This window comes from Sebastes fasciatus, chromosome 8 (genome assembly GCF_043250625.1).
Source record: "Sebastes fasciatus isolate fSebFas1 chromosome 8, fSebFas1.pri, whole genome shotgun sequence".
Lineage (NCBI taxonomy): Eukaryota > Metazoa > Chordata > Actinopteri > Perciformes > Sebastidae > Sebastes > Sebastes fasciatus.
In genome coordinates, this window is record NC_133802.1 from 25599144 (window position 1) to 25623821 (window position 24678).

General features: G+C 41.9%; 1 protein-coding gene across 1 annotated transcript in view; it reads left to right on the top strand.

Annotated features, from left to right (window-relative positions):
- The window catches only part of ajap1 (adherens junctions associated protein 1), a 64091-nt gene extending 53356 nt beyond the window's left edge, over positions 1 to 10735 (top strand). The window contains exons 3-6 of the mRNA XM_074644650.1: positions 3357 to 3444; positions 3574 to 3816; positions 7042 to 7175; positions 8046 to 10735. Coding sequence (XP_074500751.1) covers positions 3357 to 3444; positions 3574 to 3816; positions 7042 to 7114 — 404 coding nt within the window. The 3' untranslated portion in view covers positions 7115 to 7175; positions 8046 to 10735. The remainder of the gene's footprint in view (positions 1 to 3356; positions 3445 to 3573; positions 3817 to 7041; positions 7176 to 8045) is intronic.
- The last annotated feature ends 13943 nt before the right edge of the window (positions 10736 to 24678 follow it).

The following is a 24678-nucleotide window of genomic DNA, read 5'->3' on the forward strand; positions in this document are numbered from 1 at the left end:
CGGGCAATGTATTTACCAGGGGAACGGAACCTTGTTGCAGATTTCCTCTCCCGTCACAAACCCCCACCGGGGGAGTGGCGCCTTCACCCACAGGTGGTGCACAAAATATGGAGTCTCTTTGGCAGAGCAGAGGTGGATCTCTTTGCCTCAGAGATGTCAACCCACTGCCCCCTCTGGTTCTCCTTGAGGGAGAAGACCAGCCCTCTAGGTCAAGATGCTCTGGCTCACACGTGGCCAGAGAGTCTCCTCTATGCCTTCCCACCGTTCCCTCTGATCCTACCAACGCTTCTCAGAGTGTTTCGGCAGGGCCACAGACTTCTCCTGGTGGCCCCCTTCTGGCCAGCAAGGACATGGTTCTCACTGCTGCACAGGCTCTGCTGCGGGACGCCATGGCGCCTCCCCAGCAGGACAGACCTCTTATCTCAGCTGGGGGGTCAGATCTGGCACCCCGACCCCTGCCGCCTTCAGCTGTGGGTTTGGCCGCTGGAGGGCCCGACCCAATGCTGACTGATTGCATAGAGCCCGTCCGAAAAACTATTCTGAATGCCAGAGCACCATCTACCCGCCTGCAGTACGAGAACAGGTGGAAGTTGTTCTCTGAATGGTGTACAGTTCAGAAAGAGGACCCAGTACATTGCTCGGTGCCTACAATTCTGAAGTTTCTGCAGTCCCTCCTGGAAGGTGGCCGGTCTCCATCTACACTGAGGGTGTATGTGGCTGCTATTTCATCGCAGCACGATAGGGTCGATAATAACACTGTGGGGAGCAACAGGCTTGTGTCTCTCTTCTTAAAAGGGGCTCTGCGGCTGCGTCCCCCGAACACTCCGAGGGCTCCCACATGGGACCTGCCCCTGGTGCTGGACGCTCCATGCTTGCCTCCCTTTGAACCCTTAGTACAGGCAGAGCTGAGGTGGCTGTCGGCCAAAACTTCATTTCTCCTTGCCATCACTTCGGCAAAGCGTGTAGGCGAGCTACATGCCTTGTCAGTGAACAATTCATGTCTGAGGTGGAACTCAGATGGCTCAGGTGTCACTTTGTGGCCAAATACAGCGTTCCTCCCTAAGGTGCTGTCACGCTCACATCACAATCAGCCTATTCGGCTTGCCCAGTTTCAACCCCCTAAAGGAGATGGGGAGGAGAGGGCAAGGCTGTTATGCCCAGTGCGGGCCCTTAGAGCCTATGTAGAAGCCACCGCATGCATACGGCAGTCAGAGCAACTCTTTATCTGTTACGGCGGTCCCAAGAAGGGCTGTGCTCTCTCAAAGCAGCGCCTGTCCCACTGGATCGTGGAAGTCATTGCCCACGCATACAGGGTGAATGACCGTTCTCCTCCATCTGCAGTAAGGTGCCACTCTACCAGGAGTGTTTCCACATCATGGGCAACCCTGAGAGGGGTCCCCTTGGAGGACATATGTGCCGCGGCCTCATGGACGTCACCGAGCACATTCTCCAAATACTATAGAGTCAATGTGGCCACCCCCCATCCATTGGGCGTGGTCCTTCAGCCGAGTTCCTCTGCTTCATCTTTATGAGGTATGTACTCAGGGATTCCTCGTGACTCTGTTGTTATAAGTCATCCAGTGTTGAAGCACTGCCTCTGGCGGTCAGTAAGGATGAAATAGAACGAAAGTTACGAATGTAACTACGGTTCTATGAATCCTGGATGACCGCCAGAGTTCTTAGTCACTCAGAATCTCGTGATCCCGCGAGAAGATTCTGTAGGACTGATCTCGTGGATGACACCGGAACTTATACCTTACCAGGGTCATCCGAGGTCACACGTGACTTTGTTGATATTAATACTCGACCTGCGCATGCGCGAGACGAAGATATTCAGTGTTGAAGCACTGCCTCTGGCGGTCATCCAGGATTCATAGAACCGTAGTTACATTCGTAACTTTCGTTCTAATGGCTTGCGCCACGCCACTAATGGCTCTTCGCTGAGTCCCGTGGCGAGGGGAGCTCAAACCGAGTTGTGTCACGAGCAGCTCTCTTCTGCCAGGAAACGACATTTGGTGTAGCTGTATTGTTTCCTGGGTAGAAACAGTAGGGCTCTACAGTGCCAGAAACAGGTTGTGATAACGAAAAGGAAAAAAAAGGTGTAATAAAATTCATCATAAATTGGGAGAAATCGGGAGAATTGTGACCCCGGGAGGCAACCAGGAGAGGGCAATGAAAAACGTGAGTCTCCCACGAAAATGGATCACATGAATATGTAATGTGAAAAGGGTTACAGAGAACTATCTCCACCGTATCAGTTCCCCTCATCTCTACGGAGTATTTTAGCTTCTTTTAGCTCACTAGACCAAAACAGAGCTAAAAAGAGAGTGAATATTGGGTTCAGTCCAAAACTAGAGACCAGAGACACAACTCCAAATAAATATGTTTCTCTGTGGCTGGACGTGTGACGTATGTTCGGCGGGACATTTCGCCATTTTTAAGGTGTCAGATGTTGTGTTTTGAGTCTGTTCCACTGCTCCCAAGTGTCCAATAAACGCAATTAATGCAGCCTTAAGAAGCCTGAAAAAAAAAAAAAATGTACAAGACAAATTCTGTTTTGACAAGATGTGAGTTGCGCTAGCAGTGCTGTTGCATTTATTTTCTTATCTACAATTTTGCACTTCAACTTAGCCACATTAAGTTTGATTTACATAAACAATGATTTATGATTGTCTTATTGCTCATGTATAATTTTCAGCAAATATGTGTTTCTTTTTTTTTGGTATTAAAACAGTTTTAAATTTCAATGTATAATAAACACTAACAGCGTCTTAAATGTGTCTCTTTGAAGCTCTTAAGAACAGCATGAACACCTAATTTATCGCTCTGTCAAACCAGCTGTAATGCTTGTGAATGTGTGTATCGTCATCCCTCTACCCTGCATTAACATGCCTTCCTTTTCAAAGCCCTCGGACTACACCAGGACCACCTTTTGATCAAATATTTTATTTGATATAGCATATCAAACAATTTGCTCTCACTCAATGTTTAAATAAAAAGCCTTAGGGCAAAGAGAGTGTGGGTCTGCCGTTGGAAGAAAATAAATATGAATCCGGGAATAATGACATAAGAATAATAAGTTTTATAAGTACTTAGAGGAAACTTGGACTTGGTTATCCATTACAGTTGGCTGCACTGTAATGGAATAATTCATTTTACTCTTAAATTATGAATAGCAGTGGATGACGGTGTCATCAATACTTACTGAAGAACAAAATGTCATCCTCTACTTTTCAACTGAGCTGCCCTTGATACATTGAGGGGTTTGTACAGTACAGAAAACACAAGAGCAGTGAAGTGCAAAACAATTTCCTCCACAAAAGTAATTTCTCTTGTGTTTATTTTCTTTCTTTCAGGTTTGGCAGTTCACCAGATAATCACAATCACTGTGTCTCTCATCATGGTTATCGCAGCCTTGATCACAACACTCGTCCTTAAAAACTGGTAGGAAAGATTCCTTTACTTTTTAAAGACATTGAAGCTCACACCTGTCAGAAATCCTTGCAGATGATTGAGGAGGGTATAAGGTATGATTTTATGTTTGTTTCCTGTCTTTGGTGCGTGTTTTTGTAGCTGTGCGCAGTCTGGAAATGGCCGCCACAATAGCCATCAGCGCAAGATCCACCAGCAGGAAGAAAGCTGCCAAAACCTGACAGACTTCACCCCGGCCCGGGTGCCCAGCAAGGTGGACATATTCACTGCCTACAATGACAGCCTGCAGTGCTCACATGAGTGCGTTCGGACTGCCGTTCCCATCTACACTGATGAGATGATCCAGCAGACGCCTGTCTACAAGACTGCTTACAACGGAAACAGGTACGCCAGCCCGGGGCTGTTTATAGCACGACGTGGATGCACACTGGAACATTTGTTCAGTCAGCCAGCGCTGGAAATCCACAACCACTTTATGCTCTTCAACGTGATGTCTGAGTCCACTACAGTTATTATCATTCATGTTATTAGAGTATAATGGCTGAAATTATGAAGCCCCATGCTGAATGGCAGAGTCAAACTGATTTAAATTGGGTTAAGGGATCAGTCTGTTTCCTAATAATAATGGTTTTATGAGCAGATAAATGTTCTAATAACTTGCACATGAAATTACAAAGCATTAAGAAATGATGAGCGAGAGTACATTGAAAGCTCTTCATGAAATGCTTGGATTCCTCACACTCTTCTCCTTGCGTGTGATGTTACTCTGAACCACAATCAGCTTCAGTCAGAGTTAGAGTTGCACATTCAACCAAAAATTCATCGAAATGGCAATATGGCTCACTGCAATTTTCAAATCGCAGGATGCGCGATATTTGTTAAAAGACCAGTGTGTAACAATTAGCGGGATATATTGGCAGAAATGGAATTTAATATTAATAAATATGTTTTCATTAGTGTATAATCACCTGAAAATAAGAATCGTTGTGTTTTCGTTAGCTTAGAATGAGCCGTTTATATCGACATACGGAGCGGGTCCTCTCTCCATGGAGTCCACCATGTTGCACCGCCATGTTTCTACAGTAGCCCAGAACGGACAAATCAACTCTGTTAACTTTTCCTGTTTGAGCCAGAGTCAATAACGTTGCTTCCGCTCTCTCTCTTGCTTCACCACTCACTTCCCACGTACACACACACTCTACTCTTACAACAAATTACTCTCGAAAGGGGTCATTCGCGTTTTCAGGGCGGCCACCGTAGTTTTTCTACACACTTGGCACACGAGAGAGGCTTCGGGTAGTTGCAATCTGCAAACTCACCGCTAGATACCGCCAGATCCTACACACTGCTCATTTAAAGGCAAAATGTGTGTCAAAATCATGGCCAAAATACCATTTTAAATGAAATATTGTCACGCTGCAGAGATGTCCTGGTCTACACATCGTATTCTACACACTTAAGAAAACACCTTTGTTATGGAGCCCCGCAAAAACCTCACCATAATCATTTTAATATGTTTTTCACAGCCTTGTCTCCCAAATATTATGTTCCCATACACTGAGGGAAACATATTTTGTCATGGATAATATTTGTTTTTGACGTATTTTAAAAATCTTTCTAATCATAGTCCACGTAGGGAGGTGGTCGGGGTGGTAGATGGGTCAAACAAGCACAGGACTTCCACCCAGGAGACCGTTGTTAGTGTCCCGTGTGAATCCAAAAGTCAACGTTCAGTTATGTAATTTATGTCTGTAGCTTAAATAACGTAACAAACAAAGTCATTTTAAGCCAAACCATGATGTTTTTTAATAAACCAAGTAGATTTCTTGCAGTTTTTGTTTTGTTTCAATTTACAAAGTTAACAACGTGTTTAATCTGTTTAAAACTGTGACCGTAATCCTGGAGAACATATTGTACAGCTCTAGTCAGAGGCTTGTTTCTCAGCAAAGCCACATATAAATTGGTTGCATTTAATGCTGTCGTCCATCGCCTCATTCCTCGTCCATCTGCCCGACACCTGGCTGAGCGGCGAGCTCAAGCTGCACACAAAAAAAACTAAACCTACCAGTGATTTTTGTTGTTATGTAATGAGTCAATTTATAGATGTACTGTAGGCAACGGGATGTGAAGTTTATATATACACTTTGAAAACTGAACTTCAATACCCAGAAGTCATGTAATGTGATCCCAGCAAACTGCACACAACACATCCATGTTTACCAACCCAGCTAATATGAGCAGCTTTATACCAAAAGGGGAGGCAAGAGATGCAACACTGGTGAGTCATCGGTGTGTTTGCATTTCACTCTGAGTCTAAATCGCTTCTCTCTGCGGGTGAAGACGTGTCTCTCTTTGTGATATAAACTGGCAAGGCAAGTGTGTTTTACATAGAAATATGATAATATTATACCTTAGACTTTTATTTGAATGTAGTGTGACAATAAGCTTGGTAGAGTTTGGACAGTGTTTACTGTCTGAGTGCATAACAGTAAGAGTCATCTAAGCTGCAGGGCCAGCAAAGATGGTCACACTTACTCTGTGTATCCAAACCCTGTAACAGATTCATTATGCTGGCAGTGAGGGAAGGATCGTTCATCTGGTGTAAATAGTCCAGAGTGTCTGGATTGATTTATTTAAAGTCACTGGAGGATGGCTACATTTTTAGCAACAGCATTGCTGATTAATCTAGGATTTTACCAGTATGCTATTATCTTTGTCGTGTTTGTGTGTGACCAATGGTACAGCGTCGACAGCGGCATTAAAGGTTTGATTATTAAAGTAGGTCTTATGCCCGGGACACACTGCCGGCCTGAACAGAACGTGTGCATCGTGGAAGCTTTTTATTTCGGCGCCCATGTTAACATGTTATGTTACATGTCCACAGGATCTATCCTTTCCACGCTTGCCATTCATTGCCTATGTAAGTAGCGGAGCAAAGCATTCTATTAACGTGGCGGCATGTTTCGAGAGACGGACCATCGCGTTGGCCGCTCCTTATTTGCCTGAAGTTGAGGTCTAGGCTACTTTATACAAATCCGGGTCGTATGACAGGACTCGCCACCTCTGGAAACTCACTAGAAACTTTTAAACTAAGCGTTGTCGATCTAAAATAAAGACAGATTTAACAACTGCATGGTTTATTTCTCGCATAAAATCCGTATGAAAGCTGTGCAGAGTGGCGGCCATGAGCTAGCATGTGGGGCACGCTCACATGCACAAACATGTACATGCACACAGAGGGAGAGCGACTTCATTCTCTGCTCAGGTAGACATTACTCCTCTATATCTTTACATAGCAAATGTTTTTTTTTCTGCTATATTAATGCTCTGGATATCGTATAGAGTACCTTTAAATGAAATGGTCATTATGAGGCAAACTCTACGTAGAAAGAAAGGGGTGACAGTAGCAGCCCAGCAGCAGCAGAAACGCTGTCTTTGTGGACAGAACACCACACGTGTGCGAGCCGCAGCAGTTCAGAGAGGCAGCCACCACGTGCCTCTGAGGAAAGCTATCAACATGCCTGCTCAGGTGTCACTTCAGAATATAAAAATTTAACCAATCAAACTGCCATCCGTCAGTATTAACGCTCTCCCCTCTTTATCCTGCAGGCCCTCCCCCACTGAAAGACAACTGATTCCTGTGGCCTTTGTGTCAGAGAAATGGTTCGAGATCTCCTGTTGACGAGCTGAAGGCCTTGTTCACAACCTGTGGGTGGAAGAAGACTTCCTCAATTCACGCTCTGGTGGGTATAATGCGCCACTATGTCCTCTCTCAAATCATCATCTGAGCCTCGGCCACCTCAACCCCCGTGGTGATGCTGCCCCACTTTGGGAACAGAAGGGAACTTGGCATATGCTTGTTAGTTGTGTGACATGATTACGCTCCTTTCCGTCTTCTGTGCTGTGATGAAAAAAGGGTTGAGAAATCCAGTTCATTGCAGAATCAGAGGTCTTTAGTTGAGATAATTATCAGTATTAATAAGCTATATGCTCACAATTTATGATTTCATCCCTCATATCTGAAACACATTCATATTTATGTCGCCACTCTCATTCTTACACCAATAGCATATTGTTCTGAACAGGAGTGAAGGAGCACTTTCACTAGACTTGTGACATATTTTTATGCATGGATAATATATGCCTTGCATTTGAAATTCAAAGCGTGAAAGTTAAACACATGCTCCGGCCCCACAGTGTTGCTGGAAGCCCGGGGGGAGGTGTAACGTCTGCTATTGACCCAGATTTTAAAAAGGAATAGATTGCCTGCAGGTAGCGTAGTGAGAGGACAGCGCCTCGCCGTTGTCTGGACACACATTAGTCTCCACACAGCATGTCCCCGATGCTGCAGCCTTAAAAGGCACAAGATCAGTTATTATTATACCGCAGACACTAATGCATTTCTTAGCCTTACAGTAGAGATTTCAAATACAGCAGCATTGCCATTTCATGTGGTTTTTCAGGTCAGAGCTGGATACCAATTCCCCCTAACGTATAATTAGGAAGCAGGCCTGTTCTGAATTTCCTTTCTGTGTAACCGTGTTTGTTTGTTTGTTTATTTGTTTTTATGCTGGGCTACGAAGGATATATAATTGTGATTTTGTTCTCCACAGGCTCCAGTTGGAAACACACAAAACAGCTTCTTTTGTAAAATAGTGTGATCACTCTTTGGACACTGGTGAAGATATTTATTTTTCTAGAGATGACAAGCAGAGCAGCCACAACGCTGCCACTCCATATTTCCAGGAACGTACAGTCATTTAGATATAGATTATATATAGGTATATTTACAGGAAGCGTGGGACGAGACTGTGGACGTCACAGATGTCTCAAGGAAAAACATTTGACATTTGAAATAAAAAGGAGCTGCTGTGGGTGGAAGATGAACTGTATTTCTGAACAATGTGCCAATAATGCCACTATGTGCCACAACCTGGATAGAAGGAAGTTTCAACAACAACTGATGGACTAAACAAAGAGCGCTATATTAACCCTGTATCGACTCCAACTAGATTGTTTTTTTGTTTTGTTTTTGTTTTTTAAAGAAATGTGAAAGATAAAAAATGTTACAAATGTATTTGTTTTGAAAATAGTTTTAAGAAATGTGTTGCAAAAGAGTCTAAAAAGATATTTATATGAAGCACTATTCTATTAGTTTGGGGAAGAGAGAAGATGGAGAAAAAAAAAACTAAGGAAACGGTATATGCTTTAGTTAAAACATGGTTTCTATAGGTCCCATTTTAAAAACAGAATAGTTATGTCTATTTTTTTACACAGTAGAGTCTGCCACAGCCCCGACGGTGGAGGTCCCAAGCACTTGGGATTCAGCGCTGTTAATTAAATCCTCCCACCCGAGCTGAGATTATAACAAAGAAAACCATCTGAATACACCTGGTGCAAGCCAGTCCAACGCCCGCTCCGATTGCTATTATGTAAGATTAGTACCTGATTTGGCTTTATGGAAACACAAAGGTTTGTGTGGTGCAGGATTACTGCTGCAACGAATCCCATAGCAGCGAATTCACAAATGGATTGAGTAAGGATGACAGACTGCATGGAGCTGGACAGGACACTCATACTGCCTCAGGTCTGTCTAGCTCTCTTGCACACTTTATGTTGGTCTCAGTTTCAGCAGCTGTTTGGGGTAAATTCTAATGATTGGTTAGGATTTAGGTCTGAGCTGCAAACGCAAAAAAAATCAATTTGAATTCAAATCATTCATGGGATAATTTGCATAAATGGGAAAGAGATTGAAAAATTAATCCCTCCACAGACAGTAAATGAATATCCCCACGCAACTCCCAGATTCACTTTTGATAAATTATTAAAACCCCCCAAAAAAACTCTGAATTATAGTCTGAAAGTCGAGAAGAACATGAAGCAATTTGTTGAAGATGGAACATGAAATTATCCTCAACTAAGAATGAAGCTGTGAAAGAGGCCCTCAGGATCAGAACGATCTGCATCGTGTGTTTTAAATGCAAGCCGAATGTGTGGCAGCCGGAGTTAGTCGGCTCTCTCCAGAGCCAGATCCACTCAATACTTGAGGACAATATTTCTAGCATATCAGAATTTCAGCTATCACAGCCAGGAAGTCGGGGGGGTTGTGCACAAATAGATTGTTTTAATTCGTGTCGATGGAAGCAGAGAGAAAATACAGATTTATGAGAAAGAAGAGGTTCATTTTGTTCTTTCAAAGACCCCAAAAACACTCCCGTCAGTGTATTGTTGAAGTGAGGGGATTATGACAAGCCAATCAGCCGCTGCCAAATTGCTTTAAACTATCTCTCATGTCAAGGTGAGGGAACTCCGTGGTCAGGAGGGACGGTAAAGCCCCAGTAATTTTATTATCAATCTCGAGCTCTGAAAGACGGATTATTGTGCTGCGAAGCTTTTGAGAAAGAAGCCGCCTATGAATCTACCTTTTATTGTGCTGTGGGTTTGTTCAAAGCACAAATACAATTCTGTAATTGTAAACGTTTTTTGGCTGCAGACAGCAATATGTACAGATTTAGACGGTTGGTTTTATTGCGTGTCGACGGTGGATCTCCAGTAATTCTCTTAGGTCGCTTTCAGGCTTGTACTCGCTTCCTTTAAAAGGATTCAAGACAGCAGGTTGTCCCGGTGAGATCAGTACGTGTAAATGTGAGCCATTCAGGAAGACGGTCTGGGATAAACACTGTGGTGCAAAAACTCCCGCTTTTGCCCATTCACAACATGGAAACCACTCTCATGAATGACCCATACCAGTTCAGCCTCACGTGTGTGTGTCAGGCTGCGGAGTTGCTTCTTTGACATAACATATATTTTTTTGAATGAAGAGTGTTATCTTAATAGTCAGAGGGTTACGAAAACTTACTGTATATTATACACGTGTAAATGTATTTTCTATATATTTGCTTCTATTTGTGTACAGGTGTGTTCTATTTTTCAGGACCCGTCCCGTTTTCGGGAGGGTCTCAGCTAGGTCGGGGATAGTGTCTTTGTTTACATGTGTAACTACGGTATTTCTTTTAAAACACAAAACTAACCTTGTGCCAAGCTTCCTACCTGCACTTTCAAGCAGTACCTGTATTATATCTTTAGCTAACCAGTATAATACTTCAGTAGACGCTGCAATAGTTCAGAGGCCGGGGGAGTGATTTCCAGGTGGAATGTCTGAAAGTACTGAGTGGTTCGAAGAGGTGTTGTGATCATGTCTTGGGTTCTGCTGTGTTCATGGTTGGCTGGGAAACCAATGACTTTCTGTTCTTCAACATTTATGTTCTTCTACATGAATCCTAATATTGAGTGTTTCATCACAGGAATTAAAAAAAAAAATAGTGTAAATCCAACAGTAGCTGCCAAGAAACCAACTAAACTTGATCTAGACTGGGTTGCATTCATTTGTCATATTTTGTATTTGTACATAGCCTACATATTGCTACAACTGCCCCATAAAATGTACGATTTGCCACATACTCATTGTAATGACTGCGGGAATTAAAGACTATTAGCATTTATGAGCGTATGAAATAATCAGGGAAAGACGTCTATAGGACAGGAAGATGGTGTGTTAAGTATTTATTGATGCAACTGCTAAATTGACCTGCTTAAAAATTGCCAAAAGTTACGCACAATGATGTGAAAAGCCACTAATTCTGGTTTATTTCAACTTTGGTCTTATTTGTAGTCTTTATAGCTGTTGGTCAGTCAGACTGAAATATATCTATTTAATGGATTGCAATGAAATTTGGTAGAGATATCAAACAGGATTTATCCGAATAATATAATATTTATATAGAACCTTTCAAGAACAAAGTTACAAAGTGATTTCAATTAAAAACATGATAAGAAATGATTAACAATAATAATAATAATTTAAATAGTAACAACAACATACAGTTGTTTATGACTTAGGTGATCTCTTGATTAGCATGCTAAAACACTAAACAAGGATGGTTTAACATTAAACAGAGTATACGTGCTAAACGTCAGCCTGTTACCATTGTCATTGTGAGCATTTAGCCTCTTAGGAATTTTGGCCAAAGCGACAACCAGACTATCAGTTATGACATTTTACACACAAAGTAGATTGCAGGGATCTGGGAACACGGCAACATCGCTAAAATTAAGTTTTAAAAGGGTAAAACAGAAGCACAAAACCCTGTGCGCATACTACATAACTACGGCAAGTACAGTCCGTTTACCTTTATTTGCTCTTCCAAATACGTTTGCATAATCTGATGTCGCTGTGTTCCAATGTTATTATTACTGACAGGAATGATGGCCAAAAAGAGGTAGGCCTAAGGAAATAAGACCCAAGTTTTACTGAACCTGAATTATCCTTTAAGCTTAAAGAGCCAGTGTGTAGGATTTAGCTGGATTTATTGGCAGGAATGGTATATAATATTCATAACTATGTTTTCATTAGTGTATAATCACCTAAAACTAAGATTTGTTGTGTTTTTGTTAGCTTAGAATGAGCCGTTTACATCTACATAAGGAGCGGGTCCTCTTCACAGAGTCTACCATGTTGCTCCACCATGTTTCTACGGTAGCCCAGAACGGACAAACCAAACACTGGCTCTAGAGAGAGAGCCTTTTTCAGTTACCTGAAGGCCACCGTAGTTTGCTGACACGCTTGGGAAGGGAGGGGTGAGCAGTGGAATATTCAGTTGGTTGCAGTCTGCAGCCTCACCACTAGATGTCACTGAATCCTACACACTGCTCCTTTAAACACCGAAGATTGTGATGGATCTGTGCTGAAGTATCATGAAGTATTTCCCTATTACACCCACCACTTTTAGAAATCAGGGCTGATTTGCTGCGAACTGTTTCATCAAAGAAGGTACTTGTGGTTTCCAAGTTTCTGTACCAACACTGTACCTGATAATTGTAAAATGTCAATGTGACCTGACTGAAAACGGTTGAAATTTTATACCAAGCTAATAATAATGATTGTGTGCGACTGATTTCTCAACCTACAAAACCTGATTATTGAATTAAGGGAAACTTTTGGACATTTGGAATTTCTTTCTGTGTGGAGAGGGTGCATGGTTTACATCAGTTGGCCTTGGAAAAGCTTGTTTGCATTGGTAGCATCCCTCATTAAAACACCAGGGAGCTGCCAGCTAAAAGCAATTCACTTTGCATTCCTGAAGGACTTTTAGGCCAGGAAAAATGTAACTCGCAGCGATATGATATACATATATTTGAAACCGGATATCTGGAGACATCAGCATACATCACCCTTGCTCCTTTTTGCCTCTGTCTGAAATCAAACTGATCTGTAAGGAAGTGCCTTACTGCTTTCTTGCCTTTTCAGTTTATATTTCAGGATGGCTGATGAGCGCGGTGTATTATAGCTAAGATGGAGGAAAATGATTCCACTCCGCTGGTCAGATTTGATTCAGGAAACATTATTTGAGAGCAGCGCAGGCGAAGGCAGAGGGAACAGGGTGGAGGGGAGGGGAGGTGAGGGAGGGGAGCTTGTAGAAAAGTCTTAAACAGACACCAAAGACTTGACATGCCTTTTTTCACAGCGAATGAATATTTTGCGGCTCCCGTTTTCTGTCTCTTCAGCAGCCCACGAAACCTATGCTCCCCTCAGCACAAACAAGCTATCAATCAGCGGAGGTTTCCCTGTCAAGATGAAGGATGTGCTGCACGCTCATTTGCAGGGACTGTGATTCCTGTTTGCATGTCAGACAGGCAGAGTGGAACCTATTGACATATGTGTTTGAATTAAAACATCTCCTCCAAGGCCGAGGTGCGTTTGTTTCCGCATCACCGGAAGCGTTCACGAGAGGAGAGGAATCGATGTATCGACTCTGTCTAATCACGGCCTTCGGGTGTCTGACTATAGCGTAGAAACATGTTTCACAGCCGGCACTGAAGGTGACGTGGTGGTTGATTGTCATTTAAAATAAAAGTTGCTCAAACGGCAATGTGAGACTCAGCAGGAAGAAGAAAATAGTTGGGTAACACTTTATTTTACAGGATGGCAAATTTCATGGTAATTAGGTGATAATTAGCAAGTAACCTATTTGAAATTTCTTTGGAATTACTGCCAAATTACCTCAATATTTACCTCAAAATGTATCCAAAATTACTTTATTATAAACATTATTTAATAATTATATGCTAAAATAGCATATAATCATTAAAATAGGGCCCTTAGGCTTGAGAAGCGGCTGTGCGCTGCTCTTCATCGGATTGTCTACACTAATGTAACCTGGTAGCTAATGTAATGATTCAGGGAGTTTTTTAAGAAATTTCTGAGAAGTTATTTGCTAATAAATTAAATGTATTATTATATTATTAAATGTATTAAATTGATTATTAAATAATGTTTATAATAAAGTAATTTTCGATACATTTTGAGGTAAATATTGGGGTAATTTGGCAGTAATTCCGAAGAAATTTCAAATAAGTTGCTTGCTAATTATCACCTAATTACCATGAAATTTGTGAAATTAATATTTGATCTAAAAACGAAAAGTTAAACATCGAGGAAAGCACGACGTTTCTCTTTAGAGACTGATATACTGAATCCATTTTTTAGCCGTCAGAAAACTGTAGCTCCTCACTCCGCTTCTCCTCATCGTTCCAGAAAATCACGTACTGTGCGCTTACTGTAAAGCGGAGGGCTCCGACTCTCCTCTCGGGTCATGTTTTTACTTTTCTATTCACAAGAGCTAAGGCACTGTCACCGCCAGTGCGTATCAATACAGTCAAAGACTTGAAAAAAAAGACAAAAAGAAAAACAACACTTTGTTTGCGACATCTCAATTCTCCCATAATCCCCCTGCTAGGCGGAGACTAGCTGCGTGACCCAAATCTGCCGTTGCGGCATTTGATTTGCATTGAGGGACTTTAGACGCTGCCAGGAAATCTGGAAAATAAACATCCATTACTTGTTCAAAAAAAGAAAAAAAAAAGAAAGATAAACATCATACGAACAGTTTCAATTAGGGGCGAGGAAGTTGTATAGGATTTCTTTCTTCTTTTTTGGGGGTGGAGGGTGGGGCGGGTCTTTTCACACGTGGGCACACGGTGGTCTGTTCATCGAAGCTGACTTACAATCACAATCCATACCTACCATGAAGGAAGCTGACTCGAGTTGTGTTGTCGCCATAAAAATGAAGAGTTTGTACTTTGTGACTCTTAAACTTTTTATATTTGTGTTTAATATATCAATGAGTACCTCTGTTAACTTTTGTATAAGACCTATGACTATAGTATATACAAACACACATACACACACACACACACACACACATACGACACACCTCCACAAAAGGGACTCCAGTCTGTCTCTGTGACGGCTAAATGTTGTATAACTTTTATTTTGTGTCTTATGAACCACATCTCTTCCTTTTGTAGTTATTGGTAAACGTTTCGATTTCCAGGTGACTTTGATTTGGTTACTCTTGTACTACTAAGCTCTGTATTTGCAAGCACTGTAAATGCGATTCTCATTGGATTCGTCCTCTGTACATTTAGTACTCTGATGTTGCTATTAATAAAATGTAAAACAACACGGGCCTGTGCTACAGGGAGTTTCTTGGAGCGAGTCCGAGGAGGGGAAGGCAGCGATCATGCAGGGCAAAACAGCACAAAATAAAAGATTTGAATATGAATTCACGCTGGGTTCTGTATGCGTCTGTTAAATCAAATGACATGCTAATTTTAAGGTTGCCATGCTTAGTTAGCATTTTAATCAGTAAATAATTATCTTGTTCAATTTGATACACTCTTATTGCTGCCAACAAGCACCATGGTGCAGCGGCCTTTACACTGTGTGACACTGGATCAGGGTTCTTCCAACATCAAGAGAGTGGAAAGGCAATGAAAGAGGAATATTTAGTGTATTTAATATAAACAAGTAACCATGGGCAAAATAAATACAACTTAACAATTTAACTTTAATATTAAACTATATTTCAAACTCGAGATATGAAAAAGTTGTTTATGTCTCCTTTGATGGAGTCCTGTTGTTCTCAGCATGGAGAAAAAGGAGGTGAGAACAAAGAGTGCCGGATAAATAGCAAGTAGACCTAGTATCACAGTTCTGATAATCATTTATTATGTATGAGTTATCAAATAATAAAGTCGGTATCATAAGAAAATTACAGCCCTAAAAAATAAACATGGGCCTCTTACAATATTATCAATATCTAAGTAAGAGATAATGTACAGGGCGTCTATCTCTTTCAGAGAGGACGGAGGGACCACCTCTGTGACGCTTTGCATCGGGGCCTTGCATCGCCCTGAAGGGGTTTATTTCACAACAATGACCTGCTAGCTGTACATTATCCCGCTTATTACACAGCTACTTAATCAAGAAATCAATGATTTGATACAAAAATGGTCCTCAAGAGTCCCAGATCAGCCCTATTCCCAGTGGGCTACTTCTGGGTCTGAAAAGTGAAGCCAATGCTGAAGTGCCTTAAACTTGCATTCTCTCTCATAGCCAGCAGGAGGCGACTCCTCTGGTTGCAAAAAGAAGTCTGATTGTATAGAAGTCTATGAGAAAATGACCCTACTTCTCACTTGATTTATTACCTCAGTAAACATTATAAACATGAGTTTATGGTCTCAATCGCTAGTTTCAAGTCTTTTCTTCAATATAGCATGATGTTCATTTAGTAAATTATGGTCCCATTTAGAGTCAAATAGACCATAAAGCAGGGTATGCTTTAGGGCGTGGCTACCTTGTGATTGACAGGTCGTTACCACGGCGTTCTCGTGTCACTTCTGGTTGCAAAAAAACAAGATGGTGACGGCCAAAGTGCCAAACTTGAAGCTTCAAAACAGCAGTGCACAAACCAATGGGTGACGTCCACTTCTTACATATAGTATCTGTTTGATCTCGTTGAGCAGAATGTTACCATAATCGACAGAAACGGTGGCCAAAACTATGAAACTATACACATGAGACTTTTGGTTTGGTAGTAGCAGTGCCCTCTAAGTAATGGTTATGATGGGCATGGTTCAATTGATACAGCAGCTTTAAAAAGAACTGGAAGAATTGTCTTTATATTTACAATTTTATACATGTGTTTGTAAGCACGTGTGTACAACGTGTCTTATAAAACACAAGACTACCCCAGGATATTAATCATATTATTATTATTATTAAATAAATATCATCAAGGGTATAAGCTGCTGTGCTTCTCTGCAAAGGTTCTCTGTTGTGGTCATTATGATGTAGGTATTGGCTCCAATGCACTATTTATTTCTTAACTGACAAAAATAACTCTGGCACCATGGTCCGTCTGAATAAACAGCTCCAAAATGAGCAGTGACATGTTGGTAGGGAGGACCATAAGTGCTGCCATAGCTATTTTTCTACCTGATTAAGGTGTGAAATGTCTTCTCAGCTGGCTCTTCTTCCTATCTAGAGCTTTAATAATAGCATTGATTAAAGCTTTGTGTGCACAGCCCCTCCCTTTGTTTAGTATTCGCTTCACAGTGGTTTTTCGCAGACTGGGTGGAGAATCCTGTTTAACATTCGCTCAAAGTTACATCCTGATCCCACCAGCTCACATTGAAAAGGCCACTGGCATCTCTAGTGCCGACTATATTTCTTTCATGTTGAGTTTCATTACTTTGTTTTTTTCTCATGGATCTATGGCAATGTTGGTCTGTCGGCTCACCACTTTTATCAAGACTGACATATCTCAGGAACTACTAGACGGATGACCGTTCATTCTTTGTACAGACATTCATGGTCCCCAGAGGAGGAATCCTACAGACTTTGGTGATCCTTTCACTTTTCCCCAGGCACCACCATAACGTTGACATTTATGGCTTTGCATGATATGTCTTGCCATGATTGCCATGAACAGATTGCCATGGAATTTGGTACAGATATTCATTATCCCCAGAGAATGATCTGTAATGACCGTGGAGATTCCCTGAAATTTCATCTTGCACAGTCATCTGGTCAAAATGTTAATTTGTCCAATACTTTGGTTTATGACTAAATACCAGCAAAACTAATGAATTTCCCATCAACCTCAGCTTGACTTTGTGTATAGTGCTAAATGTTAGCATGTTTAGCACATTTAGCTCAAGGAAACTGTATGAAATGTATATCCTAATGTAGTCTCATGTCCTAAAGCGTGTTTTACCTCAGTTTCCTGTTTTATACTATGTCCGAATGCATCTTTGCACAACTGCTAATGACTCATTGAAGCTATCATTTGTTTATGGTTAACATTTATGTATCAACTTTTGTTTTGCGTGGTAATATCTGGAAGGATAATTGCGGTTTATTACAACTTTAATCATATTTTTGTAGATTTGGGTTTCATTACTATCGGTAATAATAACATTGTATTCACTAAAGTAATTGCTGAGATGTGGGAGCACGGCACATTGCTAAAAAGAAGTCGGACGGGCAAGTAACTCCAGGAGTTAGATGATCTGAAGATCCGAATCTACGAAAACAAGATCCAACCACGATAACTAGAGACAATCTTGCGATGGGATCACACCAGCCGATGCACACCAAATTGGGCCAGTGGCGTATAGTGGGGGTGCCAATAGCCACTTCCACACTCTCCCTACATCCTTCGCCCTTGCACAGACCACACCCATCGTCTAACTTGGCCTTCATTTTGATCTCAACTACACACCTGAAAGTTCTGTGACTGCATCTTGCATAGTTGTGGTGACAAGCTCTGTCCACAGACAGACAGACATATAAACACCTGGAAAAGTACTCAAAACCACTTTTGTTAGTTCCTGCTGCAGTAGGTGTCTCCAGGACCACAGTTTGCCATGATGACTCATACACTGATTCACAAGGTGAAAACAATACCAGCATCACTGTCGCGGCAGGTAATTATTATCCCCACCTGACGTACGCATGGGAGGAGATTATGTGTTTATGCGTGCATCTGTCTGTCTGTCTGTCTGTCCACGGCTAATCTCACCTGCTACTGGACCCATCAGCCAAATACTTTTTGTGCTCATTTATGACTGTATGCTGAAGGACCTCTCGTGGTTGCGGTGAGTCACACTGTTTGAAAAACCTATTTAATGAACTGTTTTATACCGCCATAGACTGCTGACTCCTCACCACTCTGAACCGGCTGGTAGGGGCAACAATGGCTTCAGTTTGGAATCTTGTTTCTGCTAGGGATTAGGAATTGTTCCTGGCCGGATTTGCATGCCTTGGTAAGCCACACACGTCGGTCCAGTAGTATTCCTGATCTATTTTTTTCCATCAACACTGATGCATATAATCGCAGCTCAACGGGGCAGAGCTTAGTGTGTGTGGTTGAGCAAGAGAGTGAGAGACGGGGGCTGCACTCCGGGCAGACAGGTGTTGGCGATCGGAGCAGGGGGAACGGTTAGCAGTGAAGTTGTCTAGAGGCAGTAAATTTATAGTGTAGGGTACAGTTTGCCTGTGAATAAACACTGCAGCTCCTCAATACCCAAGAAGTTCCTGTGTCTTGCTTCCCAGCTGCTGTGCAAAAGTGCAGGAAGAGTCTGTGGGATTACAAATCCGTCTCTGGACAGAGCCGGAGAGCGGCACACTCGGCTCCGCCTAGGTTGCAAAACGTATATGAATCTGTTGCGTAAGATGTGCAAGTGAAAAACATGTCTGATACACTTGCGGTCTAGATCGGGGGTTGGACAAATGTGGTTTATATTTATTCATTCAAACATTACAGCAGTGGTCGTTACACCCGGCGGAGCTCTTCCCCCTACTTAGTGCACTTTTCTAGTAGTGTTGTATAACTCACTTTAATGTGACATATTATATGCTATGGACTAGCTTTGCTAGGGAATCGCTAACACAGCAAATGGGTGTTCTGGCAAATACAAGTATTTTTGACCCAAGCGATGTGTTGTAAGTGGGAGTCAAAACTAACAAGAACTGTATAATTCATGCACTTTCAGCTGGTGTTTTTATGTGAAAGTATCATGTAAAAGAGGTGGAGTGGTTTCCCAGTAGACTTCCTCGGTGCTTTGGAGGATTAATATTTAATTTCAACTCAACAATAATTCTTATTCTGCATGAATGATGCAGTTTCACTTTGTTTTACTTGTTTTTACCTGGAAATATAACAGCACACTTTTTCTACACTTACTACTAATTCCCATAATTTTGAAATGCTGGAACATTGACGTTGATACAGTTTCCCCAGGTTTTAGCAAAATGCTATAAAAACAAACAAATGGACGGAGACAGTTCCTAACTGCTTACACACACACACACACACACACGCACTCAGCTGATTCCATCGATGAGACAATAAATGTTAATTTCCCCAAGCAGCCAGTTAGTGTTTTTCCATTTAACAACCTATCTTCTGATCGGAGGCATCTCTCTCGCTCTCTCGTGCCTTTCCTCTCTGTCTCTGGGTTGTCGTATTCTTTCTGTCTCGCCCTCGCTTTCGCTCATGCTGTCTGGGTGTTTTTGGGATCACCTGGAGATAGGCTACAGTTCTCCTCTCCTGTTTGACGAATCGGCATGGGCAGAATGAGTCCTCCTCCGTGCTCCCTAAAGCCAGGCTGTGTCCTCAGGGAGACCTGGCAGGCCGCATTAGCATGAGGCCAGTTGGATCGGTCCGCACCGACTGTGACAGGCCTGGAGCCCCCCTTGCTCCTCATACATTAAATAGAATTATGCAGCCCAACCTGCACAGACGGGCCGATCAATGAGGTGGACGACACACGCCAACAGCTGCCAGGGAGATACTTTAGTGCGGTGAGATTAATCCCTGATGCAAACCTGCACCCGTCAAAGACTCTGCCACCACCAAGTTCAGACAGTGCAGTCAAAGTTGATTAGCTCCTTGGTTGTCTGGTGTGGAGTGGAGGGACCACTTCAGACCGCCAGCTGAAACAGGTGTGGGCAGGGCTGAGAGGACGACCAGACCAGCCCGGTCTCAACAAATGGCGTATGAATGACACAGCAATTTATAAGTCATTTCATGTGCAATGACAACGCCTTTGTTGCTTTTGGCGTTGTTGTCATGTGAGCGCCATGTAGTCTGTACTGACTGCAATGAAAACGCATCCGCATGTATATGCTACGCCCAGAGTTAATGACATAAAATAAAAAGTGCGAAAAACTGGTTATGGTGGGCGGGATACGAGGTGGATGGGTCCAACAAACACAGGACTTTACAGCCCGTTTTCATTCCCAGGGCGTCAAATACGGCCGCCAGCGTTTGATACCGATGCACAAGGCACCCTTGAGCTTTGGTATGAGACGCACCAAGCCTTCCATTAACTACAATTTAATCCCATCCTCGTTAATATTAAATGCACAGGGAAAGTGCTGTGGTGACGTAGTTTAAAGAGCAAAAGAGACACACAGGGCGGGCGGGAGGAGAAGTGGATCGGTCCAACAAACACAAGGCTTACATCCAGGAGACCGCCGTTTGTGTCCCGTGCGTTAAGTTTCAATTTCACGTTACAATCCGCTGTTTGCTCGTGTCCCCTGTTCACAACGTTCATTTTCATTTTCACTGTACAAACGTAGAGGGCTAGTTTTAAGCCCAACCATGTTGTTTTTTCCTAATCCTAACTATAGTGGATTTGTTGCCTAAACCTAAGCAAGTGTTTGTTTAATTCACCACGTTAAGCACGTGTTTACTGCGACCAAAAAGTGACGCCGAGGGGTCTGACAAGTGTCAGTATGTGACGAGTTGGGATGAGAATGCATTGGACGTTCGGTGTTCATGTCCCCAAGTGTTGTTGAGTTATTTTGAAGTTACGTTAGTGACGTTTGTGACGTGCTTTTCGTACTTACGTTACGTTGTTTACATACGTGATTTACGTACTTACTTTAAGACCAACCATGATGTTTTTCCTAAACCTAACTAAGTGGTTTTGTTGCCTAAACCTAACTGCAGCCATTTCACTGTAAGGACATGGGGTTAAATGACACGTAAAAAACGCGGACTATATTTAAAATGTTGTTCTTTAAACTTATCTTTTTACATCTGATGATTGCATTCACGCCTCAAAAAAGTTTCATAAGCTTCATAAAAGTGGTTTTCATTTGTGAAGATTATCTTGTTGAACAAAATGTGTAAGTATCATAAACATATGTATATATGTTTGCCACAGAGTTTATTTTCTGCAATAATCCAAAAACTAATGGAAAAATCCCATTGGCTTTTTGTTGAGGGAACCAGTGTGATGCTAACTTAACCGGGTTGGCCTACAAGAATATCTACATGTGTCAGCCCTATGATAGTTTGTACCCTGACTCTTGCTCAGTGTGAGCTGTAGACACAGCCCTGACCTTAAATGTTTTGATCTGTTGTGTGTGTGGAAGCTGAAATCATATTTTCTGCTTTGCTATCAATAAATAAAAAATGACTAGAGCATCAATAACTAGCTACTCTGCTAAGGTGAGCAAGAACTGATTAGTGTGGCATCAGCATCAAAGATGCACCTCTTCCCTTCCTCCCGTTTACAGATTTCACACCACAACAGATGTGTAATGGGGCTGAAGGTTATTGGGTATGGTATGTGGCACATTGATTAACACCTTCACAGGTATAACTACTAGCAAATCTGCCTTAAAGCCGTAAAGCTCATAGGCTCTCTTTCAAAATATATGTGGTATAAGAGCTTTCCCATGCAGTGAGGGCAAGGAGACACAGAGTTTAAACCAGAGGTTCTTGAGCTCATGGTAATCAACCCTGCCTCCAGTTAAATACATTTATACTCTACTAATTTGTTTTGCCAAATTCAATTTGGAGGAAACATTAATTGCCGCCAGGATAATGTTCACTGGCAACATTATTTCCAAAATACAACACAAATAATACAGGAGGGGAGCCTCGAATGCCGAACAGTGAGAAAAATCGAATATGCTAAATAGAGACTGTCCACTCAAGAAAAACAAGAGCATCAGTCGTTTCAGCAAGAATTACATTTGTTCAAGCTCAAGTAACAAAGCCCTCTAGTAGCCAAAGTAATTATGGCTCAGAGAGACACAATGTCCGCAGAGGCTGGATGGATGGGACAATAAAACTCCAGACTTTAACACGGGAGACCACTCATTTCAAAAATTCTAAACTTTAAAAAGCCAGTTAGGGACAAACTGTTATTGATACGTGATAAACATAAAAATGAGAGATAAAAAATCATTATTTACTACCAAAACTAAAAATGGAATTCATTACAATAACTCTCTCAAGAATAGTACGGCAGTCGGATTGCTGATTGCAATATTTTAAGATTCAAATGTGTCGCACTATTGTATCGTCAGGAGGTTTGTAGAGTATTGGTGTTGTATGTGAGCACATGTAGTTTTTTTTTAATGTGGACTCTGGGAAGTTTAGCCAATGAGCTAAAAGAGATCCAAATAAAAATCAAATCAAATGCGGGAGACCACTGTTCGTCTCCTGTTACCTACCGACAGGCAACGTTGATTTCTTTTAACCACCACGGCAACCTAACCTTAACCAAGTTGTTATTAGCTTAACCATGACAACACAAGTCGCCTACCATGCTACCCGTAATCATGCCGTTATGTTAACCCAAACCAAGATCTTTCTCTAAAACTAACTAAGATGTTATTGTGCCTAAACCAAACCAAACCTTAGCAAAAGAGGTGTCGATCTTAGACCAACGATGTATTTTGTAGTTTAATTTTGAGGACTTTACTCAATCATAGATTTGCTCTGAATTTCGAATTTAGCACCTTTAAGATTCGGGAAGGACTTCTGTTTTTGGGTAAATGTTAGTCATATAATAAGTGATACAATGTAAGTCATTGCGTTCCATCTTGGATGTGCCGGTAACAGTTAAGTGCTGTGCTATTTAGACCATAGACTCATAAACAACTGATCAGCTAATTAAAGGGGACTTATCATGCTTTTGTAATTTTTCCCTTTTCCTTTAGTGTGTCATATCGGTAAAGACCACGTTAAAGGTAGTTACTCTCCCCCACAGAAACACTGCTCCTGAACTGCCTGAAATGCCTTGATTGAAGTCCTGACTTTTCTTCCGTAACGTGATGATGTCACCAAGTAACACATTTGCATAACGGCTAGTTTGGCATGCCCTCAAACAAAGCTAGTTAGAGCGGAGCTGGAGCAGAGTCCAAAGAGTTTGATTCGGTTGACCAATCACAATAGTTGGCCAGCTGACCAATCAGAGCAGACTGGGCTTTTGTATCTGAAAATAAGCACAATAGGTCCTCTTTAATATTGTATAGTATTCACTGCCTGCAAAGCAATGCTATGATTGATATCTCAATCCTTCAGAGTCAGCTGGGTGTCATCCAGGCTCCTCTTTTTGACCAGTTTTGGATTTTCTGGCTTCATGAAAAGCAGAGACGGTGGCAAACTAGTAAACCCAAATCCTAGCTTCAAAATGCTCCTTGAAAAAACCTAGAGGTGACATCACAGGCGTTACTTCCATCTTTTCTGTAAAATCTGTGATTAGACCTTAATCCTCCAACTGAGACCAAAAAGATATTTTATAGCCCTGATAATGAGCTAAAAAAGGACAAGGAGCACTCGAATATTACACAGCGCTTATGGTCAAATGCCATGCAGTAAAAACACACTCATCCTTAGTGCCTCCAGTAATGCATTGTTAAGTCTGCAAATGGCGAAACATTTTCGGGTGACAGACTAACTTAATATGTCACTTAGAGAAGCTGTGAGATGCCAAAGGGTTAGAGCAACCAAACAGAGAGAGACAGCCTTGCACAGATTTGGGAGTTAGGACCATTCCTTCAATAAACTCGAAACCCCAGGCTTCCCCGGGAAAGCGTAAACATGACAATTTAAATCTTCTTGCAACTGGAAGAAACTCTCCAAAAACAGGTTAAAACTCAGAGCCTGGAGTCGCCAGAGGTGATTTGTGGTGATGTCATCCAGCTAAAATAGCTCCTCATTAGCACCTCTGAAGCAGGTTGTATGATTAATCGTCACCAAAGATTTACAATCCAATTAGAGAGTGTCTGGGTTCGGAACAGATGACTCACCTTTGAGGGAAACACATCAATGAAAAGACCCAAATGGGCTTTTTTGGGGCAATTTTTGTGCCTCGGGCTGATTGATGTTAAAGTGGATGGGCGATGTCTCTGTGATGATGTTTGTCAGATCCAGAGGCGATCACTCACCATTCTGGGTGGCTTGTCATCGAAACATGACAAGTCAGTAGATTTAAAGTTTATTCTTGACATCAAACACTTTGTTGAAGTGATTTCACATTATATTCTGTCAGCAGAGACCAGCAACAAAAAAAATTGGGTCTCAGTCGGAGCCT